Below are 26267 nucleotides of genomic sequence, written 5' to 3' on the forward strand. Positions count from 1 at the left end.
TTATGTAACCATTATCTGCATTGGCTACAGCTGCAGCTGATGTTAACCACCCCGAACAGTTCATGGAAGCACTACATTAAGAGCTGTTCTCACCAGCGGCTGTCCAAAAGGAGAATTTCCTGAAGCACTGCTCTGACTTCTGGTGTAAGGGGCATCAAGGGGTTAGACTGGGTTTTCACCATTGTTGCCAAGAGTACAGTTATAGCTTGGGCTGTTTAATTGTCCTGACAGGGATTCAGAGCTGGCCTGCTTAAGTAATTAGACCTGTAAGGAAAAAGGGGGTTGTGCGTGGAAGGAGCTAATGCATGCAGTTATAGTGGGCTGCTGCTGCTGCAGTGGAGCTATCGTGTGTGAAGAGCAGCTCTGTCTGCAAAAAATGGTTTCTTCCATCTGGAACAGGAACCCTGGTGCTGCCATGTTTCAAAACAATTCATTTTAAAGGGTGTTTTTTAAGCGATACTAGATATAGCAAAACATGTTTAGAGGTTGTTTTCCAGCCACTGATCCTGAAGTGTCCCACAATCCTAATCGCTGCTCTAAAAAGATGAACGTTGTCACCTCAATTTCACATACAAGAAAACAGAAGGGCCTGGAGCACATTCAGATTCAGTCATGACTTTGCTCCCCTGGAAGGCCCAAGCCTTGGGGAACAGCAGCATTAACAAGTGGCCCTGGGAGAACTAGTCCAAATGTAGCTAAAAGAAGACGGATATGAATACAGCCAATGTCTTTTAATCAAATATTTAGGTGAAAGGATCGTGCTGTCTGGACTTTTCCTCTTTGATTCTTGGAAGGAGCTACCACTGGTCATTGGCAGCCATGGCTAGAGTACTGTATCTTGTAAGACAGTGACCACTTCATAGGACCAGAATTTTCCTGCCTTTGCCCAAGAAGGCACGTTTCCTGCTGCAAAGTCCTCAGAGGGATGCCCCTTGTCAATCTGTGTCTGTTACAAAACCAGCATGCACAAAGGGAAAGAAAACCCACCACACATATAGAGCAAAAGCAAACCCCTCGGCCCTCTGGGGAACATTTGGCAGGCTGAGCCTTTGTAGCACATGTTCCAGACAAATTTACTGAAATTGGTTATTGGTGCAGAGAGTTCCCAATTTAGTAGATCACAGCAAGTTTTTTAAGCTATTAATTATAGACTGCTCTAATTGAATGGCTCTTAAATGACTCGTGAGATTAACTTACAGTGTTTTGCTTATTTTTGCTTGTGCAGCCCAGCAATTTTCCCTACAAGGAAGAGATCATGTCTGTGAACCCCACATGTCTGGTTGTGATTATACTCCTTTTCATAAGCATCATTTTGGCTTTTAAGGTAAGTCCATTACTTGTATGCCATCTACTTCTGGTCATGGGTGAAATGCTCCCTCTGGGAGTCCTGGCCCCAGAGTACACATAGGGAGCTACTGACCAGGCAGTCTGATAGCTGCACAAAGCAAAGTGGTAGGTATTGTGGAAAAAAAAAAAAAAAAAAAAAAAAAAAAAAAAAAAAAAAAAAGAGAAAATGTTACAGAAGACACGTGAACATGTAGACCCCAATGGAGAAGCATAATGCTTGTAGGGGGAGCTCATGATGCTTAAATCCATTGAAAGAGTGGACAAGAAAGGGATTGTAGATACAGATTTCTTGGTTTTTTTTTTTTCAAAGGTATTTGGTAAAGCCTCTCATTGGAGGCTTTAAAAAAAACACAAAACAAACAAACAAACAAAAAACCACCCTGAGAAGTGTGAGAAGTGTAGGGACAAGAGGAAAGGTCTTCTTGTACATTGTAGCTGGGAAATAGAGGATAAAGGTAAATAAGTTTTTACAACCAAACTCCATGGTCTTCATTCACAAAAGATCTGGGAGAGGGAATGAAGATCTAGTGACAACATTTTTTGCAATGTCGCCCAGAATAGGGAAGCAATCAGCTGAGAAGGCTTTGGAGAAGGGTCTCAAGGCTCTGAGTTACTAAGCAATAAAACAGTAGAGAAACCCAATGGTGATATATTCTAAGTAATGGGCACAGAGAAAATACAATCCTGTTTCACAGACACTGCAGTTAACTCTGAACTAAGCATGAGCACCTGAAAAGGAGTCTTGTAGATGTAATAGCACAGGTCCGTGGAAGTACTAGTTTACTTCTCAATTCTGGTCAAACAATTAAATCAATTAATAAGAATATTAGATTTTAATAAAATATCATATATATATATAACCTGAAATAAAGAAATAAATAGGAAAAAAAAAATAAAGAAAGAAAAAAAGAAGTCTAAGAGTTTCTGTGCCATTTGTGATGTTTGCCACACACTGGCATCGTGAAGCACACGTTCACTTCTGTGTGTCCTGTCTCAAAAAGAATGCTGTAGAGCTACAGAACCAGCAGACACAGAAGGAAAGTGATCTGAAGGATGGAAGAGCTCTCATACAAGGAGCAGTTAAATAGATCCAAGCAGACCCTCCTGGGAGTGCCAACACAGAAGACTGTCACATGGGGCAGAAAAAGGAAACGGGGAGTAATTATTTAATTGCTGTTGGTTTGGTGACAGAATAGCTCTTGCTCTTCCTCTGCACATTAGGTTAGAGACATCCTGAAGAGCCAGGACAGGATGTTTCTTCTATACAGCACAAACAGGGAAAGTTATTGTGACCAAAAAAAAGGTGGATTAGGTTATTAGATTATAGAAGCTATTTCTAAATTGGAAGGAAAAGATAAAATATTTTAAGGTGCAGTTGGAAGTGATACTCTTTTTTTTTTTTTTTTTTTTTTTTTGATTTAGAAATATAATTTAACCTTCTGGCTTTGTCCATTTATATGTTCACAGCAATAGAGGTTTGTGGTGTTGTTTTTTTTTCACCTTTGAATATAATAAATGTGTAAGTCTGCCAGGTGACACAAGCAACATGCTTTTTAAATGTCTTAGATGCAAGCATCACCTTGCTTTTATCGCAGGCAGGTCAGGTGTTTCATTGAAAAAGTATGACAAAGATGTCTCAGGCTTATAAAATAAATGGAACAAAAATTGGAGTGGCAAAAAATACTTACTACATAAAAAAAGAAATCTCAGAAATTAATAGTGTAAAATAACCATTCTATTTTAAAGCTGCTACCCATATTTTTCCAAGAATATATGTGACTAGTTAGATTGAAGTATTAGTTAATGTTCCATTCTTGTATTCATTCGAGTTCTTTACAGCCAGGGTTATTACAGACTATTGCTTTTCTTAATGTTCATTCTAGCAACACATTATTGTGCAAATGAGTCACAAAAATATGACTCACACAGAAACACATGCTAAATTCCAGTTAGCGTTTTAATTTGGATTTCTTGTGTTTCCAGAAGAGCTGCTATGCAGATTTTTGGAGTCTGCTACATGAAAAGAAAGCTGGACGCTATGAGACGCATCACACTTTATCACTGATAGACTTAACAGATGGCACCAGGTTTATATACCAAAAAGGTGCTGTGCATAAAAATATGCCTGAGCTCCCTCCCCCTCTGGAATAGAGAGAAACCAAAACATTGTAACCTAGGAAAAGCTACAGCAGGAAAAGCTGCGTTCATCTGGTCGGAAACATGAAACAGAATCACGTAATTTGTCAGAAACATTTGGCATCAGGACCCTTTTATTGTGGGTGCAGCTACATGCAAATGAAAACACTGTTGAGGAGAAATTGAGATACGGATGTGTCAGACAGAGATACTGTGCTTTGTACATAAGACTGTGAAAAGCAGGGGACAAAGGAGGGCAGTAAGAATGAATGAAAGCCAACCACACACCAGCACTTGTCTTTATAGCCCTCAGGATTCACTTGGATCCCAAGCAGCTAATAGATATTTCAGGTGGATGGATGGATGCATGGACAGATAATTCATGCCAAAGCAGAACCTTTTTCAGAGTAGACCAAAATGTGTTATACTGCTTACCCTGTTTGTCTAGAAGCTGAACCAGAGCTACATACCATGAAATATAGGTGTTTCCTATCTGGCTGAGGAACATCCAGCAGCATAACTAAATGTACTCAGCACTTCAAACGGCACAAAGCCGTTTTTGCACACTGGAACAGGCTCCCCAGGGAAGTGGTCACTGCACCGAGCCTGTCTGAATTTAAGAAGAGATTGGACTGTGCACTTAGTCACATGGTCTGAACTTTTGGGTAGACCTGTGCGGTGTCAAGAGTTGGACTTGATGATCCTTAAGGGTCCCTTCCAACTCAGGATATTCTATTCTAAAGCCAACGTGGTGGCTCTTGAATCATGCCCTTCTCCGCATCTGCTTTGGGGAACAGAGCCTTGTTTTCCTCCGCCCAGACCCAGCTGCTGGCACAGACAACCTGAGGCCTCAGCCTCTCCCTCCCCAGCCTGTACAAAGCCCCCCACGCACAAATGAGGTAGAGTCCAGTGAGCACAAACACAACCAAACTAAAGCCTTCCCCCTTGCTGCCCTGGAACTCTGCAGCTGCAGACTGTGGCCTCTTCTTTGCTGGCCGTCCTTTTGATGGAAATTAGGGAGGAAGAGGCAGCTGAAAGGTATTCCGGTTCAGTGAGGCAAGCTGAGTGTCACCCTGGTCCTCGTGGTATACCTGTAAGCTGTGGGGGTGTACTGGTGAGCCTGGGAACAGGACCATCCCTGGTGGTGCTCAGCAGATGGGATAAGGTGGTGCTCACCCTGTTTTGTGCTCACCAGTTCAGACCCAGTGTCTCAGCCCAGTGGATGCTCCCAGCAGGGCTAAGCCATATGAGCCTTCTTATACTCACAAGATACATATTCAAATGTGCTGGTAAGATGGATTTAATTGCAGATTTGATCAGTGCAGCAGCCCAGTGTGCCCCCTCCTGCAGCACTATGTGTGAAATACACGTAGCCAACTGCTCTGACGTTAGCATTGCTCTGAAGTCTTCAAATATATTGCAGCTTGAGCAGAAATCTTGTGCAGCTAAACATCTGTATGAAAAAAACAAACAAACAAACAAACAAAAAAAACAACAACAACAACAACAAAACACTCTGTCAGAGACAGATTTATAAAGTTTTGACAGTTTCAGTTCCTTTTGGGCTAGTGTCATTTGTCACCATACAAATGGAGGGACCGAAAGCTGGTATGAGGAGGTGCGGTGCCTGTTTCCCTGCTCAGCCCTTCTGGCGTCCTCATCCTCCAAGTGGTGGTGGCATCACCGTGCTCCTCTGGAGTGGGGGCTGCTGCCCCAAAAGAAGTCTGTCAGCAGCCTGTGTTGTGCTGTGCGAAAATACCTCTCAGGGTGCATTGGGCGTTTACACTGGGTCGACTATCGCCAACTCTAAGGTGTGTGCTGACTGGAGGCCTCTTCACCCCAGGTGGCTGGAGCAGGCCACCCCTCTGAGAAACAGCTCATGCATCCAGGTGGGCTGGGAGGCAGAGAGGCTGTGTGTGCACATCGTGGGGATAAATGGGGCTTATTCAGCACACGTAGCAGAAGGAGAGAATTCAAAGATAAATCAAGTAGCTTCTCCCTGACAAGGCTGCGTTATCTGAAATGGAGCTTCCCTTGCTTTGGATTTGAACAGAAGGAGCATAAAGACTGGTTTGCAAACAGGTGGCCTTGCTGTGCACGGGTTTCTTATGAAGATGGGCTGTGTCCCCAAAAGAGTGTCCTGCATTCAGTACTCTTCTCTGTACAGGCTCACACCTTTCTCAGTGCCTGGCATCTGAGTGTCAAAAGCTACTCAGCTACTTATTACCATTTATTATTAACAACAGTGTCACTGTTACTCAATTCTGGGAAAAAGAAAAAAAAGCTGTAGTTCTTCATTTACACGCCTCTACACCACTGGTTCCAGTAACCTGTGTCAGGTTGACATAGCCCACAGCTCGGGGTGCAGAGCCAGCCTGCCTTGCCCTTAGCACTCAGCTCGCTCCAGACTTCTGTCATCCTCCCCATTTGATAGTAGAAAGTATTGTCAAAGCCCGTGACACCTCCACGTCATCCAGGATCTGTCATTAAGAAGAGGAAGAAAACTTACTGGATTTCAGCCAGCTTGGCTTGGGTAGAAAAAAAAAACACTCTTCCTGATCTGCAGGCAAGCAATCTGTGAGTCTTGTGGTGTCCTGAGAAACACAGCTCCTGTGTGACAGCTCTGGGGAGGGAGGAAGCACAGGGCAGCTGAAGAGGATAAGAGGCTTTTGGAAGGTCATCAGTGCAAGTGAGTCACAAAAATATGACTCACTCCGAGAGATACACATGCAAATCCAATCAGCGCTGGCAGTTCAATTTGCACACAGTAGGTTTGTGGAAGGACTGCTATGCAGAGCCCGCTGAGTAAAAATATAATCTGGGTGCTATCAAATCATGTTGTTCACCTCATCACTGTCGTGTGTGGCTGTGTGGGAAGCAGAAAGCTCCACAGGGAGCTGCTTAATCCCACCAGCCTTGTCCGTGGCATGCTAAGGATCTGAGTCCTGCTCCTCCACGTGTTCTTGCCTCCTGTCTTCCATCCAGCCACTTTGCTCCTTGCTGCTGGCTAGACTGGAACCTCTCCTGCTGGCAGAGGAGATGTGAGCGTTTTGCCTAACCAGTTATAAAAGAAGTGCAGACTCCTAGCTCTTTGCCAGGCAGACTCCTAGCTCTTTGCTATCTGGAGCCAAGTGAGCTCCAGGAAAAATAACACAGAGAAGTTTATGGTCCTGCGGTAGGAATATTGCTGCAATAACTATTTTTTTTTTATATATACTGTAAAAAAAAAAAAAAAAAAAAAAGTATTTGCAATAAGGATTAAAAGGATAGAAGTAATTTCAGATTTCAGTAAAAACTTGTACACTGGCAGTTTTCTCTGGTCAGGCAAGAATAGGAAGACCACAGACTATTCCGGTCATATGGAATACGTTGATTTAATCTCAGATGAAGTGAAAAGGAGTATTGAAACTATGCATGTGATGAATGGAGTCATCACATAGTCACCAGCTAGGCTTCCAACCACAGGACAAGGAGAGGTTCCTGTAATTTTCTTGATGATATTTCAGTCGCCAGCTTGCTTGTGCTCTTTCTACTGGGGTTTGATTCAGCTTTCTGAAGACCACTGCCACTCTGTGATAATACTTAAACAGCCTTACCATGGAGGAATCTAGAACGTGTTTCTGTTTATTTTTTCTATTGTACCTGAGGCATTCTGCATCTTCAACACCTTCTCTGTTTTGTCATGATCTGACTTGTATGCTCATTTTACATTGTAAACCTCACCCCTGCCGGTGTGCAACATCCTATGCAGAGCAGCGAGGTGTCTGACTGAACTCACATCTCTCTGTATTTAGAGAGGCATGAGAAAGAAAGCTTGCATATATGACCTGCTCATTTAAGTAAAAGAGGGGTTAAAAGGTATCGGATCACTTACAGAATCCCTGCACAAACTTATAGTCACTGCAGCAAGCAAAGTGACTGTCCCAAGCTTCTCCCAGGCTCATATTCATATTTATATTAGTATTTCTTTTTTTAAATACCCTGGTTTGTGTACAGAGCCCTGAAGAGCATGACTCACTCCACACTACTCTGCCTGCTCTTTCTACTCCTTTGTTCCTTCTATCACAAGACTGAGGCGAGCACAAAATTTACAAGGTGTCGTGGAAAGGTTCCTTTATGTTATGGCCTTTCATAGAGGCACAGAACAAAAAGATAGGAGGCTGAAATTTCTCTAGCAAAAGAAAGTTTCATAATCATATATTTTTTTTTCCTAGTAATTAGCTTGTTTATTTGTTTTCATGGAGCTTGAAGTATTTACATGTATGCTCCCCTTCTGTTTTCAATGTCAAGCCAGAGCTCTCAACCAGTCCAGGTTCAAGAATTTGCACAAACCTATGGCAGGAAATTTTATATGGCTTATCTGCTGCACATAATGATAACTGCCTTCTCTTTGCAGGGTTACTTGATAAGCTGCGTGTGGAACTGTTACCGATACATTAACAGCAGGAACAACTCGGATGTGTTGGTGTACATTACCACCAATGACACTGCGGTAAGGACGTTAGACCACAGAGAAAATGTTTGTCTAATATTGTGTTAATATGTCTATTTTCTATTAATTTCTGAATCCTTAGTTAGCCATCTTCATTTCTTTGAGGGTCCTCATCTGCTGGTTATGTTTAGACTTGAGTTTTACTGACTTGGGGTGCTGTTGTTGCTAAAAGTACTGGTTTTATTTTATGCACAGTCTGCTAAAGAATCTGTGTTAGGCATAAACTACAGCTGATCTCATGGGTCCAGGAATGCCCCCAGCCCTGAACTCTCCAGCTGTGTGATAATCTCATGTTAAGACGTGAGATGGCAAAGCCCCCACTGTTGTGTGGGATGAAATGGGTCATTTAGCCTGGAAGGCCACACCATGGGATGCCACAGCTGGAACTGTGGTCAGTTCAGGGACTGATTAGGACCCAGAGATGCCATGCTCTACACCTGCTGTGAAATGTGAATTTAGCTACAGAAGCTGTGATTTAGGGCACTCATCACTCAGTGTAGTGCTTTGCACCATCACAGAGAGGATCTAAAAAGCAACACAGGTTCAGTGATTCATCTCCCAGCACACAATGGTTTTGTAAAGTAAGGAGACAACGAAACAAAAAGCAACATGAGAGAAGTGAATAAACAGATTTTAACCACAAAGGATGGAATATGTCAGTTCACTTTATAGTATCCTAGTGCTGACATGCATACATGCAGGGTGCTACGGCTAAGCAAAGTCTTGCTGGTTGTAGAAGGCACTGAATGAATGCATTCCCTAGAAAGAGCTAGTTCTGCTTGCAGTGATGTCTGTGGAGCTGACCCACACTGAGGGCAGTGTGTCAGATCAGTCCATGGGTGACACCACTGGTTTATGGAATGAGTTTATGTAAATTTTATCTTTACATAATTTATATAACTGAATGACAGCTGCACGATCGTGGTTCTTGGGATCATCTAAAACTTCAGGACTGCCCTCCTCAGGTTTTCCAGAAGTGTGGGTGGTCTACACATGCTGAGACATTAGATCAACAACTTAAAACCATGAGAATGAGGGACTCCTGTGTGGATTCAAGGGCTAGAAAACTGCTTTGACGTGAAAGCTGTAATTCTCACATGATCACTTGTGTTCAGCATCTGTAGTTCTAAGAGAAGCATAGGAAGTTTTACAGGCTATGATCAGAACTGGTAATCAGGTAAGTATAAAAAATAAGTATAAAAATACGGGTTTATTGAAAGCTAAGACATATATGTACATTTTTTTCACATACTTTATTTACAGGAATATACTTTGAGTAAAAGCAGGAGTTTTCTGTGAAATAATTTCGATAGCTCTTTTGTTCAGCCCGTAGGTCATTGTAACTCATCTTCAACCATTGCTAACTACACAAACCACAGCACTGGCAGGCTCAGCAGTGGGAGAATGTCAGCTGAGCTATCAAGGAAACTAAATTTACCAAGGCTTTTTAAATCCTGTGTTAAAAACACATGCTCCACTGCTTCCTTTACAAAGCAGAAGACTTTGGTTTTCACGCATGCATGGCTATGAGAACTTATCTCAGTACTTTTGTGTTCACTATAAAATTATGTGTTTAATTACCAAAGTAATCTAAGATGCCTCCTCATCTTTAAATTTCTTGTGAGTGTTTCTGTGGGGAAAGGAAGCCCTTTTACCCTGTTTTACATATGGCATATGCTTGCATTGAGTTCAGTTTAACTTTGCTTATCTTGATCTTACAAGACAGCTACAGCACAGGCAGGTTTTGAGAAAGGCTGTGTGTCCCTGGCTAGTGCCCTGACCATTGGACTTGTCTTCCTTCCCCAATATTTACATTCTCTTCATGTGAACATAGCCAGAATCTGTTGCTTTCAGCTACAACGTATATGTTGTTCATTCCTTGTAAGTTCAATGGAATGATGTTAGGTCAGGTCCTGTAGAAAGTGCTGTGTGGGAATTTCTCCACTAACCATCTTCTTCACCACAAAATTCTGGTTCAGGAGTACAGAAGGGCACAGGAGCAATGCCACTGGAGAAGAGTTTCTCAGGCCCTGTCAGAGAGGCAGGAAGGGAGAGTCACTAACAGCCTGGTTTTTGAACTCATTACTTGGGATGGAGGCAAGCCTCATGCAAAGCCATTTCTGACGGCTTCTCTCCAACAAGGATAAGTTCCTTTACCTCCAGGTGATGCAGTAACTCTCCACCTCTTGCACATCTTTCCCTGACAAACTCCATGGATGCCTGCCAGTGCCCTGCACTTAGGGATGTGATGGAGGAGCTGATGTACTACTAAGCAGCCCTTCTTTCTTATGTTCAGTGTTAAGCTTTAGCAAGGAACAACAGAGTTTGTAGAGTTAAATATTCATCCTCTTCCATTTTGAATCAAAAGATTGTTTTTCCTTCCCTTCACCCCCAATCTAAGGACTGAAAAAGTTTTTTTTTTTTTTCTTTTGATGCATAGGCTGAAAGAGATCAGCAAAAATCCTTTTTCACATAATTTTTAAAAAGTGAACTCAACACAATTGGAAAAAAGTGGTTTGAAAACGAAGTGTGGAAGAATAGGGCTTAGAAAGTCGAGTGCTGAGGACCTTTGAGAGTTTAGGATTCTTGAGGAAGCCTCATAAAAATTTGAAATGTTCTGATAGGTCACTGCTGTCTGCTGAATTCCCTCAACACTCAAGTGTATTTATGTATGAAACAATGGGTTTGATGATAGGAAACTTCTTTTGGCAAGGCCCTTTACCCCAACATGCTTTTCAATTACAAACTACAAGTTTCTGAAAAAATGTGGGTCAATCTCTGCCCTCTACTTCAAAAGAAATGTATAATTTTTAGAATCAAACCTGCTGCCTGAATTCCAGCAGAGCTGTAGGTCCTAGCTGTAGGGCAGATTCTTGTATTCAGGGATTTTTTTTTGTACATACTTGTCACTAGCACTAGCTAAAAGAATAACAATCCATACAAATGGAAGTAAAAATCTGAACTTAAATATGGGACTAGGCATAATAGCTACATTTTAATGTAACAAGGTTTAAATATGTCCTGATACTTCTAAAATCTAGAGATCAGGTCCCAGCTATTATTTCCTGATATCCCCTGTGCTATATACAAGGTATAAGTAATGCCTCTTATCTATATGCTGCACCCAAGATTATTTTTGAAGTTATTAAGTTTTCAATTGCTAGACATGGCATTACCAAAAACATTTGGTACTTCATAAAGACCAACTGTATGAGGTTCAACAGGACCAAGTGCCAAATCCTGCACTTGGGGCACAACAACCCCATCCAACACTCCAGGCTAGGGTAGAATGGCTGGAAAGCTGTGCAGAGGAAAAGGATATGGGGGTGTTGGTCAATATCTGGCTGAATATGAGCCAGCAGTGTGCTCAGGTGGCCAAGAAGGCCAACAACATCCTGGCTTGTGCCAGGAATAGTGTGGTCACTAGGACTAGGGAAGTGATTGTCCCTTTGTACTCGGCTCTAGTGAGGCTGCACCTCGAGTACTGTGTTCAGTTTTGGGCCCCTCAGCACAAGAAGGACATTGAGGTGATGGGGCATGTCCAAAGAAGGACAAGAAAGCTGGTGAAGGGTCTAGAGAACAAGTCTTTTGAGGAGCAGCGGAGGGAACTGGGGTTGTTTAGTTTGGAGAAAAAGAGGCTCAGGGGAGACCTTACTGTATTTTACAATTACTTTAAAGGAGGTTGTAGTGAGGTGGCCTTCAGGCTCTTCTCCCAAGCACCGAGTGATAACATGAGGAGAATTGGCCTCAAGTTGAGACAGGGGAGGCTTAGCTTGGGTATTAGGAGAAATTTTTTCACTTCAAGGATTGTGTGGCATTGAAACAGGCTGCCCAGGGAAGTGATTGAGTCACTGTCCCTGGAGGTCTTCAAGAAAAGTGTAGATGTAGAACTTAATAGCATGGTTTAGTGGTGGATTTCAGTACTAGGTTAAAGGTTGGACCAAATGATCTTAGAGGTCTCTTCCAACCTGAACAATTCTATGATTCTGTTTAATATGGAGTTTAGATATAGACTGGAGCATGGGTTTGTTTACTGTGAAATTTGAAAGATCTGGCTTATGTATTAGCATGATTAGAAATTCAAAATCTCCCTGCAGTTACATAAATACATGTATATTCAATGAAGCTAAGAAATTTACTGCTACAAACATTATATTACTTTGTCTTACAACTAATTTGGTTGAGCTGTCTTTGAAAAAATATGTTAAAAATGACATGTACCTTATTTCTATTGTTATTTGCACTCAGGAAAAATAAGTGTCAGTAAGAGATCAATAACAAATCATCAGCAAACTCATCCTTGCATTCAAAATTCAATGCACCAAAAGGATTTATCCTGAAAATGGAAAAAAAAAAATGGATAAACCCATGTTCCCTAATAACTACAATTACAGAAAATTGAATTGCCATAGAAAATCACTTGAATTACATTTGTGTTATGATTGCTTGATGACTGCTGTGTGCCACATTTTGAAGGGACACCCATGCCTGTTGCAAGAAAAGACACGTCAGCTATTATATTTATTCTTATTTATTCTCTGGTCTATTAAAATCTTGGCAAAATCAAATTCTTCAATGTTCTATTGGCAGATAAATATGAATTTACTTATAGCTTCATAAAGATAATTATTTTCCCTCTTCTGATGTTTGAACAGGGAGTTGCCTGTTCTACTGGCTTGAAAATATATCTAAATTCCAATTTAAATAGAAATATAAAATTAATGACTGAGATTTTATTGAGAAAAACAATCAAATCCATACTAGCTGGGATATCATGACACAAGAGGTAAAAAGGGTCCATAGTTACTTTCTGGCTGCACCAGCTGTGAACCCTACTGAGATGATTGGATTACAGGTCCCGTTCTTACAAAAGGAGGAAACATCTTTATTATAAAGCAACAGTATTTTGTTCAAAAGAGTAAGAATCTGTGATTTTATTTAAGTGGCTCTCCAATCCAGCAAGTTGTTCTGAAAATAATAACCGGATTATCTTTTGTTTTACTGCATTTCTTAATTTACCAGTGGCAAAACACATAAGCACACCTGCATATCGCATCCAAAAGTGGTTAGAAGAATGGACAATTCCTTAAGCACAGTAGCGAGGGCTTGTTTCTTGTTACTTACTTGCTCCTTGACTCTGTGCGTTTGGAAGTCCTTGGTGGGTCTCACAATGAGTTACTCCATTTCTATCTAAGAGCAAGCCCATCAAGAATCTGAATTCATGTTGAGAGTGAATAGGTCTCAACAGCAATACTCCTTCATCTTCTTGGCTGGCCTTATGGTGGAAAGCTACAGGTGTTACCTTCCAAGAGACAAGCTTTTGGCTTGTCTGCCCTCACACAGAAGTGCTCTGCTAGTCCTGGTCACCAATACTACCATGCATATGCTGTACCTTCTTCTCTGACAATCCTCCAGAGATCCCCACTGCAGAAATACTTTATTTTTTAAAATATTCAGTTGTCTCCCTCTCTTCCTACTTATTGTCCAATTCTCGCTCCACTAAAAAACATAAGAATAACTTCAGTGTGGACTAATTTGGTGGGAAAATTCACAGTGCAGGAATTTCCAGTTAGTTCTCCCTGATCAAACTGTTTCTTATAAATAACACTCATAGATCTGAACTGTAAGTAACCTGATAGCTATAGTTATTAGCTCCCAGATAATCTGATTTTTGTCACTCAGTGTAAGTGGTTTAAGCCGTAATTTTTGCAAGCGTGCCATCTGGAACAAACAAGCATTCTTCCCTGCTGCTGGCTGTAAATGGGATGCTCACATTACCCCTGTGAGGTGAGACATCCTCCTTCTGTGGCCTTCTAAGTTCAACACCAGAGCTGTGTACCCAGCTTGGCTCCATGAACAGTGTGTGTTATGGGGTGGGGGCACCAGCTGGTGCTGGGCTGGGGAACAGCCAGGACCCCAGCCAAAGGGAAGACATGACCCTGTTATGTGCCTGGTGTTGGTAATGGCAGGACCTGGAGATCCAGCTGTGTACCTTAGTCACAGAAGCCTCAGGGTTGCTCAAGAATATGTTATCATCTCACCCCCCTAAGCTTTATTCCAGTACTGTAAGAGATTTTGGCATGGCAGTAAGGTGGCTCCCACGCAACGAACCATAATAACCTGAAGGTTGCTTTTTCTACTTTCCCAATCTGGGATTGCTTTTTCCTGCCAACTGCTTCGAGCACTCCATGGATGAAGATCAGTTTTCTACACTGATTTAAACTGTGACTGCAGTGCCATGGAAATGACTGTCCAAATTGGAAAAACTGCCAAGTTATGAGTGTGGAGGATTACCCAAAGTTAGACATTTTGTTCTCCATAGGAGGAATGGCTCCTTTGTGCTCTTGGACAACTGGGGAATTTCATTATTTTATTTTTAACACTCACCATAGCCAATCAGTGGAAGCCAATCTGGTCATGCTGCCAGCGAGGATAAAATATAAAGCCGTAAATCTCTCCTCAAATTGGGATTTAGATTCTTATGTACTTTATCAAATTGCTTTAAGGATCCTATCTGACATACGTTTATCTGTAACAGTTAATAAGTTACTTGGTAAGTTATTCATTTTTGGTTTTGTCTTCAGCACAGATACATGCCTTTTGTGGACATGACATCAACCAAGTAGTCTGAAATTAATCTGCCAACACTATTCTTTTGTTTGTTCTCCCTTTCCCAGAGCAACAGGGACCCATTTGAGAAGTGCAGAGTTAGGTCTTTCATTCCTACTGGATGATTCCTCTGAGCAGAGGCAGGAATATTCTTTGGTGAGGTTGGAAGAGCCATTCTTTGTGTTACTGTCTTATTCTGCATGTGTGGAAGGTGATTAGTTTGTATACAGAAGGAGAGAAGGATCTTTAGACTCTTTCCAATTAAACAGACAGAAGTGTGAGTTGGAGCCCAGAGGCAGACAAACTGTGCCCAAGAGTTCTTGTTTCTGATAGGCTCTTTGGGACCTGTTATTTCCAAATACTGAGCCAGTTTTGAGAGAGTACGTGTCTGAGTTCAAGGTACCTTTGAGAAAATTCCTGCTTTAAAGGTATTTTCCATAACGCGGCATAAAATTCCTAGAAACTTGGCAATGCTCACCAAGGAGTTGGTCTTGCATGGTGGTTCGTATGCATACCGTTATGGCTGGGCCACTACATCAGAGGCATCTTTTTCCACTGAGTAGTAACCATGAGCATACTTTGAAGTGAGCACACACCACAAATGAATACCGCTGCCGTGACTCACTCTCTGAGCCCTTCTCGGAGCCTTCAGCTGTGTGCAGGCAGAGGAGTTCCCACCTTCCCTGGTGGAAACTGTCTGATAAAGCCTGCAAGAGGGAAAGCAGGAGGCAGAGAAGAGGAAGAAGAAGCAGATGCAGGAAAAAAAACACACAGTATATAAACAGAACTACCAAGCACTTGAAATAAAGGTGGTAATTAGCTACGTGTAATAGTCGGCATGAGATCTGGAAGTATCATTTAAGGGCTGGATCTGTTTCTCTTCAGAATGGCTCTTATACGCTCGAATTGTGAGTTCCCACAGCAAAGTCTTTAATCAGAGAATCTTCAAAGGGCTCAAGTCCCACGTGGATGCCAGCATTCACGTCTCTCTCATGTGTGCGTGCGCTTCCTCTTCTAATTGATTCTGAATTGCAGGAAAGTATCCTAACAGTCTGCTTCTGCCAACAAACATCTATACAGCTGCTCCAGCACTTCACTTTCTACCTGAAGTCTCATCCTTTGTCAGTTGTCCTTTAATCTTAATGAGGAGATTGTGTTGCTTTTTTTTTTTTTTTTCAGCCTTTCACATCTTCATATCATCTATACGCAGCTCTTTCTTCCACTGCTTCCTTGTTTATGCAAGGATTTTCTCTTAAATTCCAGCATTCCCTGAGGTCAAAATTGCTTCATGCTGCCTGCTTGCTCTGTTTCTTAGGGCTACTTGCTAATCACACTTTTTGTTACAGGTCTCACCTATTACTTACTGGCTGATGTTAGAAGCCAGCTGTGCTGCTCAGACAGGCTATTAATGGTGTCAATTTTGGGGCAAATGCCCTTTAAAGATTAAAAATAAGGCTTACAGAACATTTTCAATTGTCATTACAGTCATTACACTTACACTTACATTTACATTTACATTTACTTAGAAATCGAATTACAAATAAAAACGCATGTTTATCTATTTTCCCCAGTGTAATTTAAAAGTAAATAAATAAATAGATATCTAGAGCTGTTTGCAACTCAAATACTGGAATTACTCTAACACATGAAAATCAGTAAGAAGTTTGATACAGAAAGAGATAAATCTGTTTTCACTGTTCATAATTAAATTTGAAAAGACATAACATAGAGATGTGTAATTTGAATCTTTCAAATCTTTTTCAATTTACTAATTAGGAGTGTTGCAATGTAGGAAAAAATACAGAGTGTTTATAAAGTTGCAGAGTTTCTTTACAGACCCCTTTTTTTCCTAACAGGCTCAATTCATTACCATCTGGCGGCTGCTGTTTTGTGGGCTTGAAAAAATGAGTTGACGTCCTAGGTATAATTCTGAGGATATGTATCAGTGCGGCTAAAGCCGATGACAGCTTAAATCCTTATTGCCAAGGATATACGGGTGTACAAGCTGAGCCTTGTGTGAGTTTTCCAAGACAGGCTCGAGTTGTAGTTACACTGTGAGATGAAGCAGGGGAAAGCCTGAATCCACCCCAGCAGTATTGTTCAGACCGGAAAGTGCAGCAGGATGCGAGATGCCAAGCCCTGGCAGCGGTTAGACATGTTGTGGCTCTCCAGCCACAGAACTGGCCCATGCTGGAAGCCCTGCTCCTCTGCTAAGCTGCCTTTCATCTTTAAAGCTAGTTCAGCCTTTGCACCACACCCCCTTGCACAGTGCGAGTCAGGTCATAGCCAAGTGGAGGAGCAACTCTTTGCACGTCCCAGATATTTTAGCCCCGAGCCTCTGTGCCAAAACTCACCCATCACCCTAAGCTATGTAGATACAGAAATAACATCCTCTGAAACTTGGGTGGGAGGGAGCTGCCGTCGCCGGCAGTTCAGTAGGTGGCATTGTTCTCCTAGAGATTGCGCTGAGGCAACGCTCAGCACCATATCACGGAGGAGTACACGCAGCTGCGGCTGTTTTGCCGAGGGTGTGACAACAATCCAGAAGGCTGACTTCCTGCAGTTGTTAGCTTCTGGTGATTTCTGGACCGTTCTTCCAGTCTGCCTTCGTTTTCCGTAAAGGCGATAGCTTCCAGTAGAGCAACTGCTTTCTTCCCAAGCCTCCCTCAGGACTCTTTATGGACGTAGGACTTCCTCCACTGCAGCCTGCCCTGGGCTGCACAGCGCTTACGGCCTCAGTCCTTTGTCTTATGAGCAGTGAGAAAAGCAAGGTCTGCTTTAATTGAACTCCGTGACAAACCCTCCTTAACTCTGGAAAGAACAAGGCTGAGCTGTCAGTCGTATGCCAAATTTAGATGTGAAAAAAATCATGAGAGCTTCTGTTTGACAGGTGCTTTACAAATGTGATTTACTAACATTAACAGATTTCCACATAAACATACAGCTTTTCCCTCAAGCTGTCAGTTCATCACCTTTCATGACACCAGTGCTTTGTAGTTTTAACACAGCATTACAATAATTCTGTTATAAACAAGGGAAACATTCAGCTTTCACTAGGAAGTGCCTACATGCACTGTGTAATATATAAATATATATATATATTTTAATAAAAATAGTAATTAGTGAAAAATAATCGTGGAAGACAGAAGTAGGCATCTCAAAGTCCCATGTCTTACTGTCCCCAGATGTTATGATGAGATTTCTACCCCAAATTTTACAATTGGCCCATCTCTCTGTTGTGGTGCCACAGACCCTTGTTCAATCACCCCACATCCCTAGGCAGATAGGGAGGGAAAAATGGTCCATCTGGTGAGATGGAGATAAAATGGAAGCCTTTCCAGCAGTATCTGTAATGCAAGAACGTCTCCCACAAGATCACCACGCCTATTAAACAATTTGGCTGCCCTGTGTGAGCTATTTATAGGTTCCCATCTTCTTAACTCTTGAGTGGAAGCAAAATGTAATCATACGAGGAGACAAGGTTGGAGATGCATGTTAGTAATTAAAAAGTCCATCAAAAGATTAGTGTGCTCTCACAGCCTCTGCACTCAGGATGACACACCAACCATTTGGTACACAGAGTTGTAATATGCTTCTCCAAGTCATCAGTACTGGTGACATGCAGTCAAGTACCCCTTAGGAATCATATATTCATCCAGCAAATGCTCATTTTGAAAGCAAGAAGTATGTGCTCTGTCCGCACAAGATCATGATGCACGGCAGGAGGTGCAGCAGAAGAGGGCTGGCCAATGTGTAGGAAAGGCTTTTGTGGCCTGAGGTGAACTATCACTCCGTGCCTTTGAATGGGGAGGGTAATTACACCATTATTCTGGATGACTTTTATGAGGTTGCACACGATGAAAAAAAGACAATAGTTTCCTCAATCCAATTTTCTTCCCACGCAAGAGCAATCACAATCTGTCCCTAAATTTTGCTGTGTCCTAGTAATATATACATTTATTCATCTATCTGTAGCGCTGGAAACATTGTGCTGCTTCATTACCAAAATCCATAAACTCATGTAAAGTAGCAAAACAGTGTCTTAGAGAGCTGGTGGCTTGGAGTAAATAAGCAGTTTTGGGAAAAGAAAAAAAAAAAAAAAAAAAAAAAAAAAAAACAACACAAAACAACATACCAACTCTAACTCTGTACAGATGATTTTTCAGCATTGAGGCCTACTTTTTGTCTGAATGGAATTATGAACTATCTCAGAGCTATTCTGCTTCCAGTTAGTCCATCTGTAATCATTCTAGTGTGGTTTCTAATGGAAATGCACACATATAAACATACAAACTTCCCGTCCATGTCGAGAGGAAGGTTTCCTGGGATTTATTTAACAAATAACGAATCATGAAATGCTTAAACAAATCGTAATTAACTAGCACGTTTGGGGCAAACTTTTCAAGCAAATGCAGCTGTAAATAAAGCAAAGAAAAACATTTCCTATTTGATATTAAATATTATTTGGCTCTGACATAAAGCTCTGGCCCTATATCCAGGGCTTTTTAAACTGGGGATAGGGGAAGGAGAAGGCAGATGGGAAGCTTTTTTGTAAACATAGCTCTCGTAACTTTTTTAAAAACAGTTCCTTTGATTGCACTCATGTGACCAGGGCAGCCATTTACACTGTAAACAGGCACCTTGAAAGCAGATACTTCTAAGCAGCAGAGAAAAAGAATTGCTTCCACAGGGCTGTTGATCTCATCTGGAAGAACACAGCTAACACGGGTCAAGTGGGAGAAAGTGCCTGGTCCTCTCTTGAGCATGGAGAAAGCTTCATTCAGGTGGAGGTCAGCTCCCTCCTCAGCACCCCTCCTGCTTCTCTAACTTGCCTGATCTTGACCTTGCCAGCCAAGACCTGTCCATATATGCCTGCACTGCTCCGTCTTCATTTCTTTTACTGTTACCTCTTGCACTTCTCTTCCTTCAATATCCACCACTAATCGCTGCGGTCTGCATGGACCTCTCACCTCATCCAGCAGAGCTGTCAGTACATGTACATGCACAGCTGCAGCTAAAAATGCTAAGCCCTACTTCTTTCTCCAGTGCTTACCCTGTATGAAACTTTTAATAACTGTTTCTTGCCTTAGAATTACCCATATTTTTCCTGGTTCTCCACTCTGAGGAAAAAGCTCTTCACCAGAAGGCTGCCAGTCTTTTCATACAGTCAGTGTAAAGTGTGTTTTCATGCTCATGGGTTAAAAGGCTTTTCCCTGAATTCTTAGCGGATTTAGTTTTAATACTTCCTGATTCAGTCAATCTCTCTCTCTTGACAATCTCAGTGTGTGTAATCCATTGTTCCTCCAGGCCAAATTGTCCATCCAGTTATATTTTCACCCTAATCTGCTAGGTATGCTAATAACCACCCTAAAAGCTCATGTTACCTCGTTTTAATTTTACATTTTCTTCTGTCATACTCAAAAACAAAGCAAGGAGACAATCAAAAAGCACACATTACCAATTTGACAGGAAAACATTGCAAAGAGAGAATCGTTCTCATCCTTTTCTGTGTGCAGAGTGAAGCGATAGGAAATGCAGAATCTGCTTTCCCCAGGTGACCTTCATAATATTTGTCTCCAACACGAGGAGAGGGCTGTTGGGATTATCTTGAACCGGACAGGTCATGTCAGCAGCCTTCCCTTCAGAGCTGTTTGTCGGCTGTCTGCTCACTCCACTGCAGCTGAACGTGGTTTAGGTTGCGGTTAATGGCTTCTCACGGCACCGCAGCTGTGGAAGGAAATCCCTCTCCCCTTGGCCGGGTGAATGACAGGAGAGCAGAGACGTGAGCATGGAGTTAGACAATGTGATTGCACACCGTGAAACCCACTGTGGACCACAGAACAGTAACACCTGTACATTCATCAATGCCGTGCCTCCGTCGGTACAAGTAGGTGCTGGGTCTCACGCTGGGATTACTGAGATGAAAGGAACCCAGAGCAGAGGATTTTTGCAACTAGGCTTGTGTGGCTGGAGGCTTCATATTGCAATCAAGCTGTCCCTGAACCTGATGCATCAGCCCTGTGCGACATCGAGGAGAAATTTTATCCTGAATTTGGAAAGGAAGTGGAAAAAAAAAAGGCTAGCCACAGTAGGGAAGACCTTCAGTAACTCTTTATTTCAGCCCGCAGCTGTGCCAGCACTCCTCCCGTCAGCACACCGGTGCTGCATGTTGGGCAGAAGTTCCCGGATGAGGAAATTCCTGTGGTTCAGCACTTTTACCCATGACTTGGTCCAACAACACTCTGGTGAATCCTGCCTTGGCTCTGCCATACTCTCCATCACTTTGTGGTTACTCTCCCTCCCTTTTTAAGTAAACAGAGAGAAAGGCCTGTACCCATTGACACTCTGTACATCAGCTGCGTGACAGAAAATCTCCTTTTGCCCTCTTTTTCCTCTCTGTGTATCTGCATGGGCCTCCTGTAGGGATTCTTGTTAATGGTCTGGGTGTCTGGGATGCAAATGTCACTTCTGCAGGAGACTGAGAAGTGCTGCACACATAGCTGTGGTGGAGAGTGTGGGGTAAACATTTCTAGGCATAGGTCAAATATCTAGCAAATATACATTTCGTTTGTAAGTATTTCCACAATTTAGTCCATGTTTCATACAGTCATATGCAAGTTTCACCCAAGAGAGTTTTAAATCTGTCTTTAGGTCTGGAACACTTTTCAGGATGTTTCAAATAATGTGCCTGTTTTACAAATGTGAAATCCTTCTGCAACCAAGTCAAACAAATTGCTAAAACTCAAAATGTCAGAGACAGGACCAGGACTGAATTGCAGTAGTGATGACCCTAATCCTACTCAACCATTGTCATCTGTCCCTCTTTATATATCGTGTATTGATGTAGTGTGAAGTCATTTGGCGTGAACGTCTGGAGTTTTTATTGAAAAAACTCTCAGGTGGTGTTTGCTGGGACCCTCTGCAACGTGTTCACATTGCTTCACAAACTCTCACAGTAAAGCTGGAAGTTGCTGCACCATGGAAATGCTCACCCAGGTTATAGAGAGCTGGAAGATGATCGCTTGTTTATGAAGTGCTAGAGTTCAAGCACGTATTCCTCCCAAATTCATGAAGTGATACACTGTGTTTCACAGCACAGTTGAAGTACAGAGCATTCATAAGGCTGATCCCAGAACAAGCCTCTCACTTCAAGAAGCTGGGATGGGTCTTGTTCTTGGCTGAAGAGTTCTCAAATACTAGGCAGCAGCTTGCTCCTCTGTATTTCATACATAAAAAACTGAATTTAAATTATTTTACAGTAAATCTGTGTTGTTTTTTTTTTGTTTCGTTTTGGTTTGGTTTGGTTTGGTTTGGTTTTTTACAATTTTTTTATCCAACGTGATTGATGCATAGGACTTTTTTTTTTCCTTTTTATTTTTTTCCAAATCTATTCTGTAATTTATAATCCTGGCTTTACAGACAGGAGATTGAAGGGCTGATGCATCTCCAAGCTGAAGTTTGAGAGAACATCTTGAATGCTGACTACCACCATCAGCACTTACCATAGACATTTTTAATCTATAGCTTTTTTGGGCATTATCAAGTACATTTCTGTGCTAGGAATTGTCATAAAAATGAAGTGTTTCAGAGCTGTCTCTAACAATGTTTGTTTCTAACAAGACATCAACAAGGTATTTTGCCATGGGAACTCACAAAAGCCTCACATAGCTGCTGCCAGCCAAAATATTGTTCAAACCAGAAGCTGTTTTGTGACAATTGTATGATTCCACTCAGTGAAGAGTACAAATGGCTGTGGGAAAATGTTATTCAAAGCTCCCTCTGAAGACCCAGCAAGACTGCTGTTAAGTTCAGTGAGTTATGGGTCAGATCCTCAAGAATGCAGAAATAATCAATTCATCAAATATTTAAGTTTACTCACACAGGACTAAGTACATTTTGTCCTGTAGAAATGTACTAGACACCAAACATATCTAAGATCTCGAGTTCAAACAGGAATACATGTAGCAATATGAGAGAACTTGCACATATCCTGAAGAAAGAAAAAATTCTACTAGAAATTCAGCTAAATGGGGAAACAGCTGGAAAAATATAGAAGGATTATTGAAATGATGCAATTCCCTACCCCCCTCAAGGAAAAAACAAAACAAAACAAAACAAAACAAAAACAAAAACAAACAAACAAAAAAAAAAAACAAAAAACAACAACAACAACAAAAAAAAAAAAAAACAAACAAAACAAAAACACCTTTGGGCCAAGATTAATTCTGAGCTATTTGAATATACAAGTATTTGCCTGTGTTTCTTTTTAGGCTTATTTCTAAGCAATAACTGTATGAAATTCCACTCAAAAACAGATTAACCAGGATGTAAAAAATAAGAAATGACATATGCTTATACTAACTGAATATGTTATAGCCAGTGGGAAACTTATATGGTAATTATTTCTTCCAGAGAAGGTCATTCTTTATCTTGCACTTTAAAATAGAGAGAAGCTTATGTAATACAATTATCCAAATAAGTTGGATGACACCAGCTAAGTCAGGACCAGGATTTCTTATGGGTCAGTTCTGGATTATTTCTGTATATTATACAAGACTGCTTATCACAAAATGATTAAATGGTATTGGGAGCAAAGCCCAGCATCCAGGACTCTCTGTCCCACTTAAGCACTAACTGTGAGGTTACGAAGCCACACTTTCTCTTATTTTCTTTCCTTCCTGATGGATTATTGCACACTTGGCCTTGCTATGACAACAGAAGGGTGGAAAATGGCCTTCCAGCCTACCTGATAACCTTCTGTCTGAGGCATTCATACAAGAGATGGGCACTTTGGGTTTGAACTGTCTTGGTTTGGGAGCCCCTAGACTACTGATCTCACAGTCTCTGGGCAATGCTTTTTATCACTAATTATACAAACAGCAAGTAATGTCAGCTCTTTTTTTTTGATGCGTATTAAAGGATGATATTACAATCATTCATGGTTTTTAGATACCACTATAAGGATTGTGAAAGAATTTAGGTACTTCTGTCCTTTGGATTTTAGGCATCCTGTAGGACTGGACCCTAATCTTCCAAACGTGCTAGCTGGTCTAGCCATAAAACCCCAGAATTTTGCTTCACAGAAATCACTGGGTTCCATAAAATGGGGGCCCTTTATCTTTACTCTTTATAATAACTTTCAAGTGACAATCTCAAACGCTCTGTGAGCATTAGTCCCAGAGCATCCAGGGGAACAAACGTGCATTTTTCTCAATTCACAACAAACAAACAAGGAAATGCTCTAATGTAGTGCCCAGGAAGCAAAATGCTTCAGTTGTTTTAGTGCATATTCTGCCTTGAGGATACCATGGACCTAAAATATTTTTGACATTCAGTAATTATTCTAGACTGCATCCATTCTATTTAGGTTCTCAGATAAAAGTGAGTAGTGAGTTTCTGTCTACTTTTCCAGCTTCTGAATTCACCCTTTGGCTCGGTGACTGGTTTCCATTTTAAGTCTCTAGAGAACGTAATGTTTTTCCAGAATAATTAAGCAGTTTTATGTCCAAGGAACTTATCTGCTTCCATTAAACCATGTTGAGATTTAAAATTAAGACGATAGATGAGAAAAATACCATCATCCAGATTTTCATCTCAGCCACTTTGGTGTAAATTCATCCATAAAAATTCTAATGGAATTCTCTTTTTCTTGAGATTTTTGTAGGTGGTTAACTGTTTTAACAGTAAACAGTTAAAAGCTGAGATAATTCAGCTCTTATCTTTTTCCCTTTGTCCAAAATATACTTAACTGAAAGGACAGAAAAAATTATAAGGGAAGTAATGGCCTGAAACTCTTCCTGTCAAAAACAATGAAAACGTGCTCTTACAGGCAGAGTTGCAAGATTTGTAATTATAGTGTTTTAAGAGTTATTAAAATTGTCTTGGAAGCTGAATGATGACTATTTATACTTACAGTTGACAACTGATTAAGTAACAGTAAAAAAAACACACATTGACTGAAAGATAACCAGTCCATATTTTCTTTGTCTAACTCAAACACTGCTAAGCAAAAGTAGTAATTTTGAATACTGCTTATTCTGCACTCATTGTTTTTTACAGCTCACAATTCTGTTCCTGTCAAGGAAATGGATGATGAGGGTACTCCAATATTTAAACACAAAAATGAGTTGGGAATAAGCCTGTAAACTCATCACTGATGGAACTATTCACCAGCAATAATAACCCTTGACAGCAATAAAGTGACCCTAGACCTTACAGAAATTTGAAAACACTCTTTAGCCTTCTACCATAGATAATTTATTGTGAAACTTATGGACCTCTTTGGTGATCTCTCCAATTCATACCTCATACACCTTGAATTTTCCAACAGAAGTCCGTATGCCTTAGCATATCATCAATGACTTTTACAATATGTCTCCTCTAGGCGTTCCTATCTTCCCTTTCTTCTTGTGGAACTGTTGGGAGGTCAGAAAGCATTTTCTGAGGCTCCTTGGGGTCACTGACTTGATAATTTTGGGGTCCATGGAGCAAAGCAGAGCATTCACCTCTCCAGAGCCTCACGAGGAGGCTCTTCTCCTACCTGAAGGATTTCGTTTCACACGAGTGAAGGCAGCCAAGAAGCTCACTCATATCAGCAAATCCTTCAGGAGACCTGTTGCAAATGACAGTAACCACAGTGCTGAAGTAGTAAGATTGATGTAACCACAGTAGTTTTAGGATTCATTGATCTAAAAGAGAGAGGATCAGAGCACACTGTTCTTTATTAATCAACTGGTAGACTTGGGAAATGGACAGCTTTTTGGATTGAGTCTGCTGTCATTTCACATTATGCCTGATGAAATGGACTCTAAACCTGAAAGAAATAGACAACAGTTTGGACTGAGCATTACGAGAATGTGAAAAGAAAGCTAAATCATCACAAAGTGAACTTAATTCATTTTAGGTTATCGGTGGATTAGATTTAATTACTAATTATATTGTTTTATATACAACTAATGAATGTGTTTCAGTATGTTTGAGAAACTAGTGTTTTTTTTCAGAAACACGAGGATTTTACTAGGGATCCTAGAAAATTCTTAAACTGATGACCAGCACCAAGGATAGGATCTCAGTTTTAATGTTCTTCACAGTTTAAATGTTCTAGCAAAGTGATTTACTGAGGTTACATTGTAACTAATATTTATGATTTTTTTTTATCACAACATTTATATGAAGTTCTATAAGCTGTACTGATTTCAAGAGATAAGTATTCTGCCTTAAGTTGTTTAATTGTTGACACCATTTATTAAATGCTTATTAAATGCTTTCTAAGACAGAGCTTTTTTGATTTTGTCATGGATGTATGCATCATATATTACATTTACAAGCTCAAACGTATGGTGTTCATAAGGAGCAACAACTCCAACAATTTCCTTTTCTAAATGATGAAACTTTTTTGATTAAGGGCTGAAGATGCGAAGGTATCTGTTTTGTAATCCAACAAACATGTGCACAAATATACTTGAACACACAGTGCATGTTTGTAAACTCACATAAGGACAATGTGAATCACCCTTGGAACCATCCTACAAAGGACTGATCCAAAGCCTATTTAAATCTATAGAAAGATTGCCACTGACTTTATTATGTTGTGGCTGAGGTCCAAAATAGATGAACATGGATGTTTCTTCACAGGAAATATATTATCAACTTCTTTAAAAACTGGTGAAATCCTCTCATGGCA

General features: G+C 41.0%; 1 protein-coding gene across 1 annotated transcript in view; it reads left to right on the top strand.

Moving 5' to 3' along the window:
- LAPTM4B (lysosomal protein transmembrane 4 beta) overlaps window positions 1-26267 on the top strand; it is a 60951-nt gene that overhangs the window by 31572 nt on the left and 3112 nt on the right. The window contains exons 5-6 of the mRNA XM_082752346.1: window positions 1226-1324; window positions 7880-7975. Of these exons, the coding sequence (XP_082608472.1) occupies window positions 1226-1324; window positions 7880-7975 (195 nt within the window). The remainder of the gene's footprint in view (window positions 1-1225; window positions 1325-7879; window positions 7976-26267) is intronic.

The sequence above is a fragment of the Aythya marila genome (assembly GCF_965140915.1).
Source record: "Aythya marila genome assembly, chromosome: 2".
In the NCBI taxonomy this organism is placed as follows: Eukaryota; Metazoa; Chordata; class Aves; order Anseriformes; family Anatidae; genus Aythya; species Aythya marila.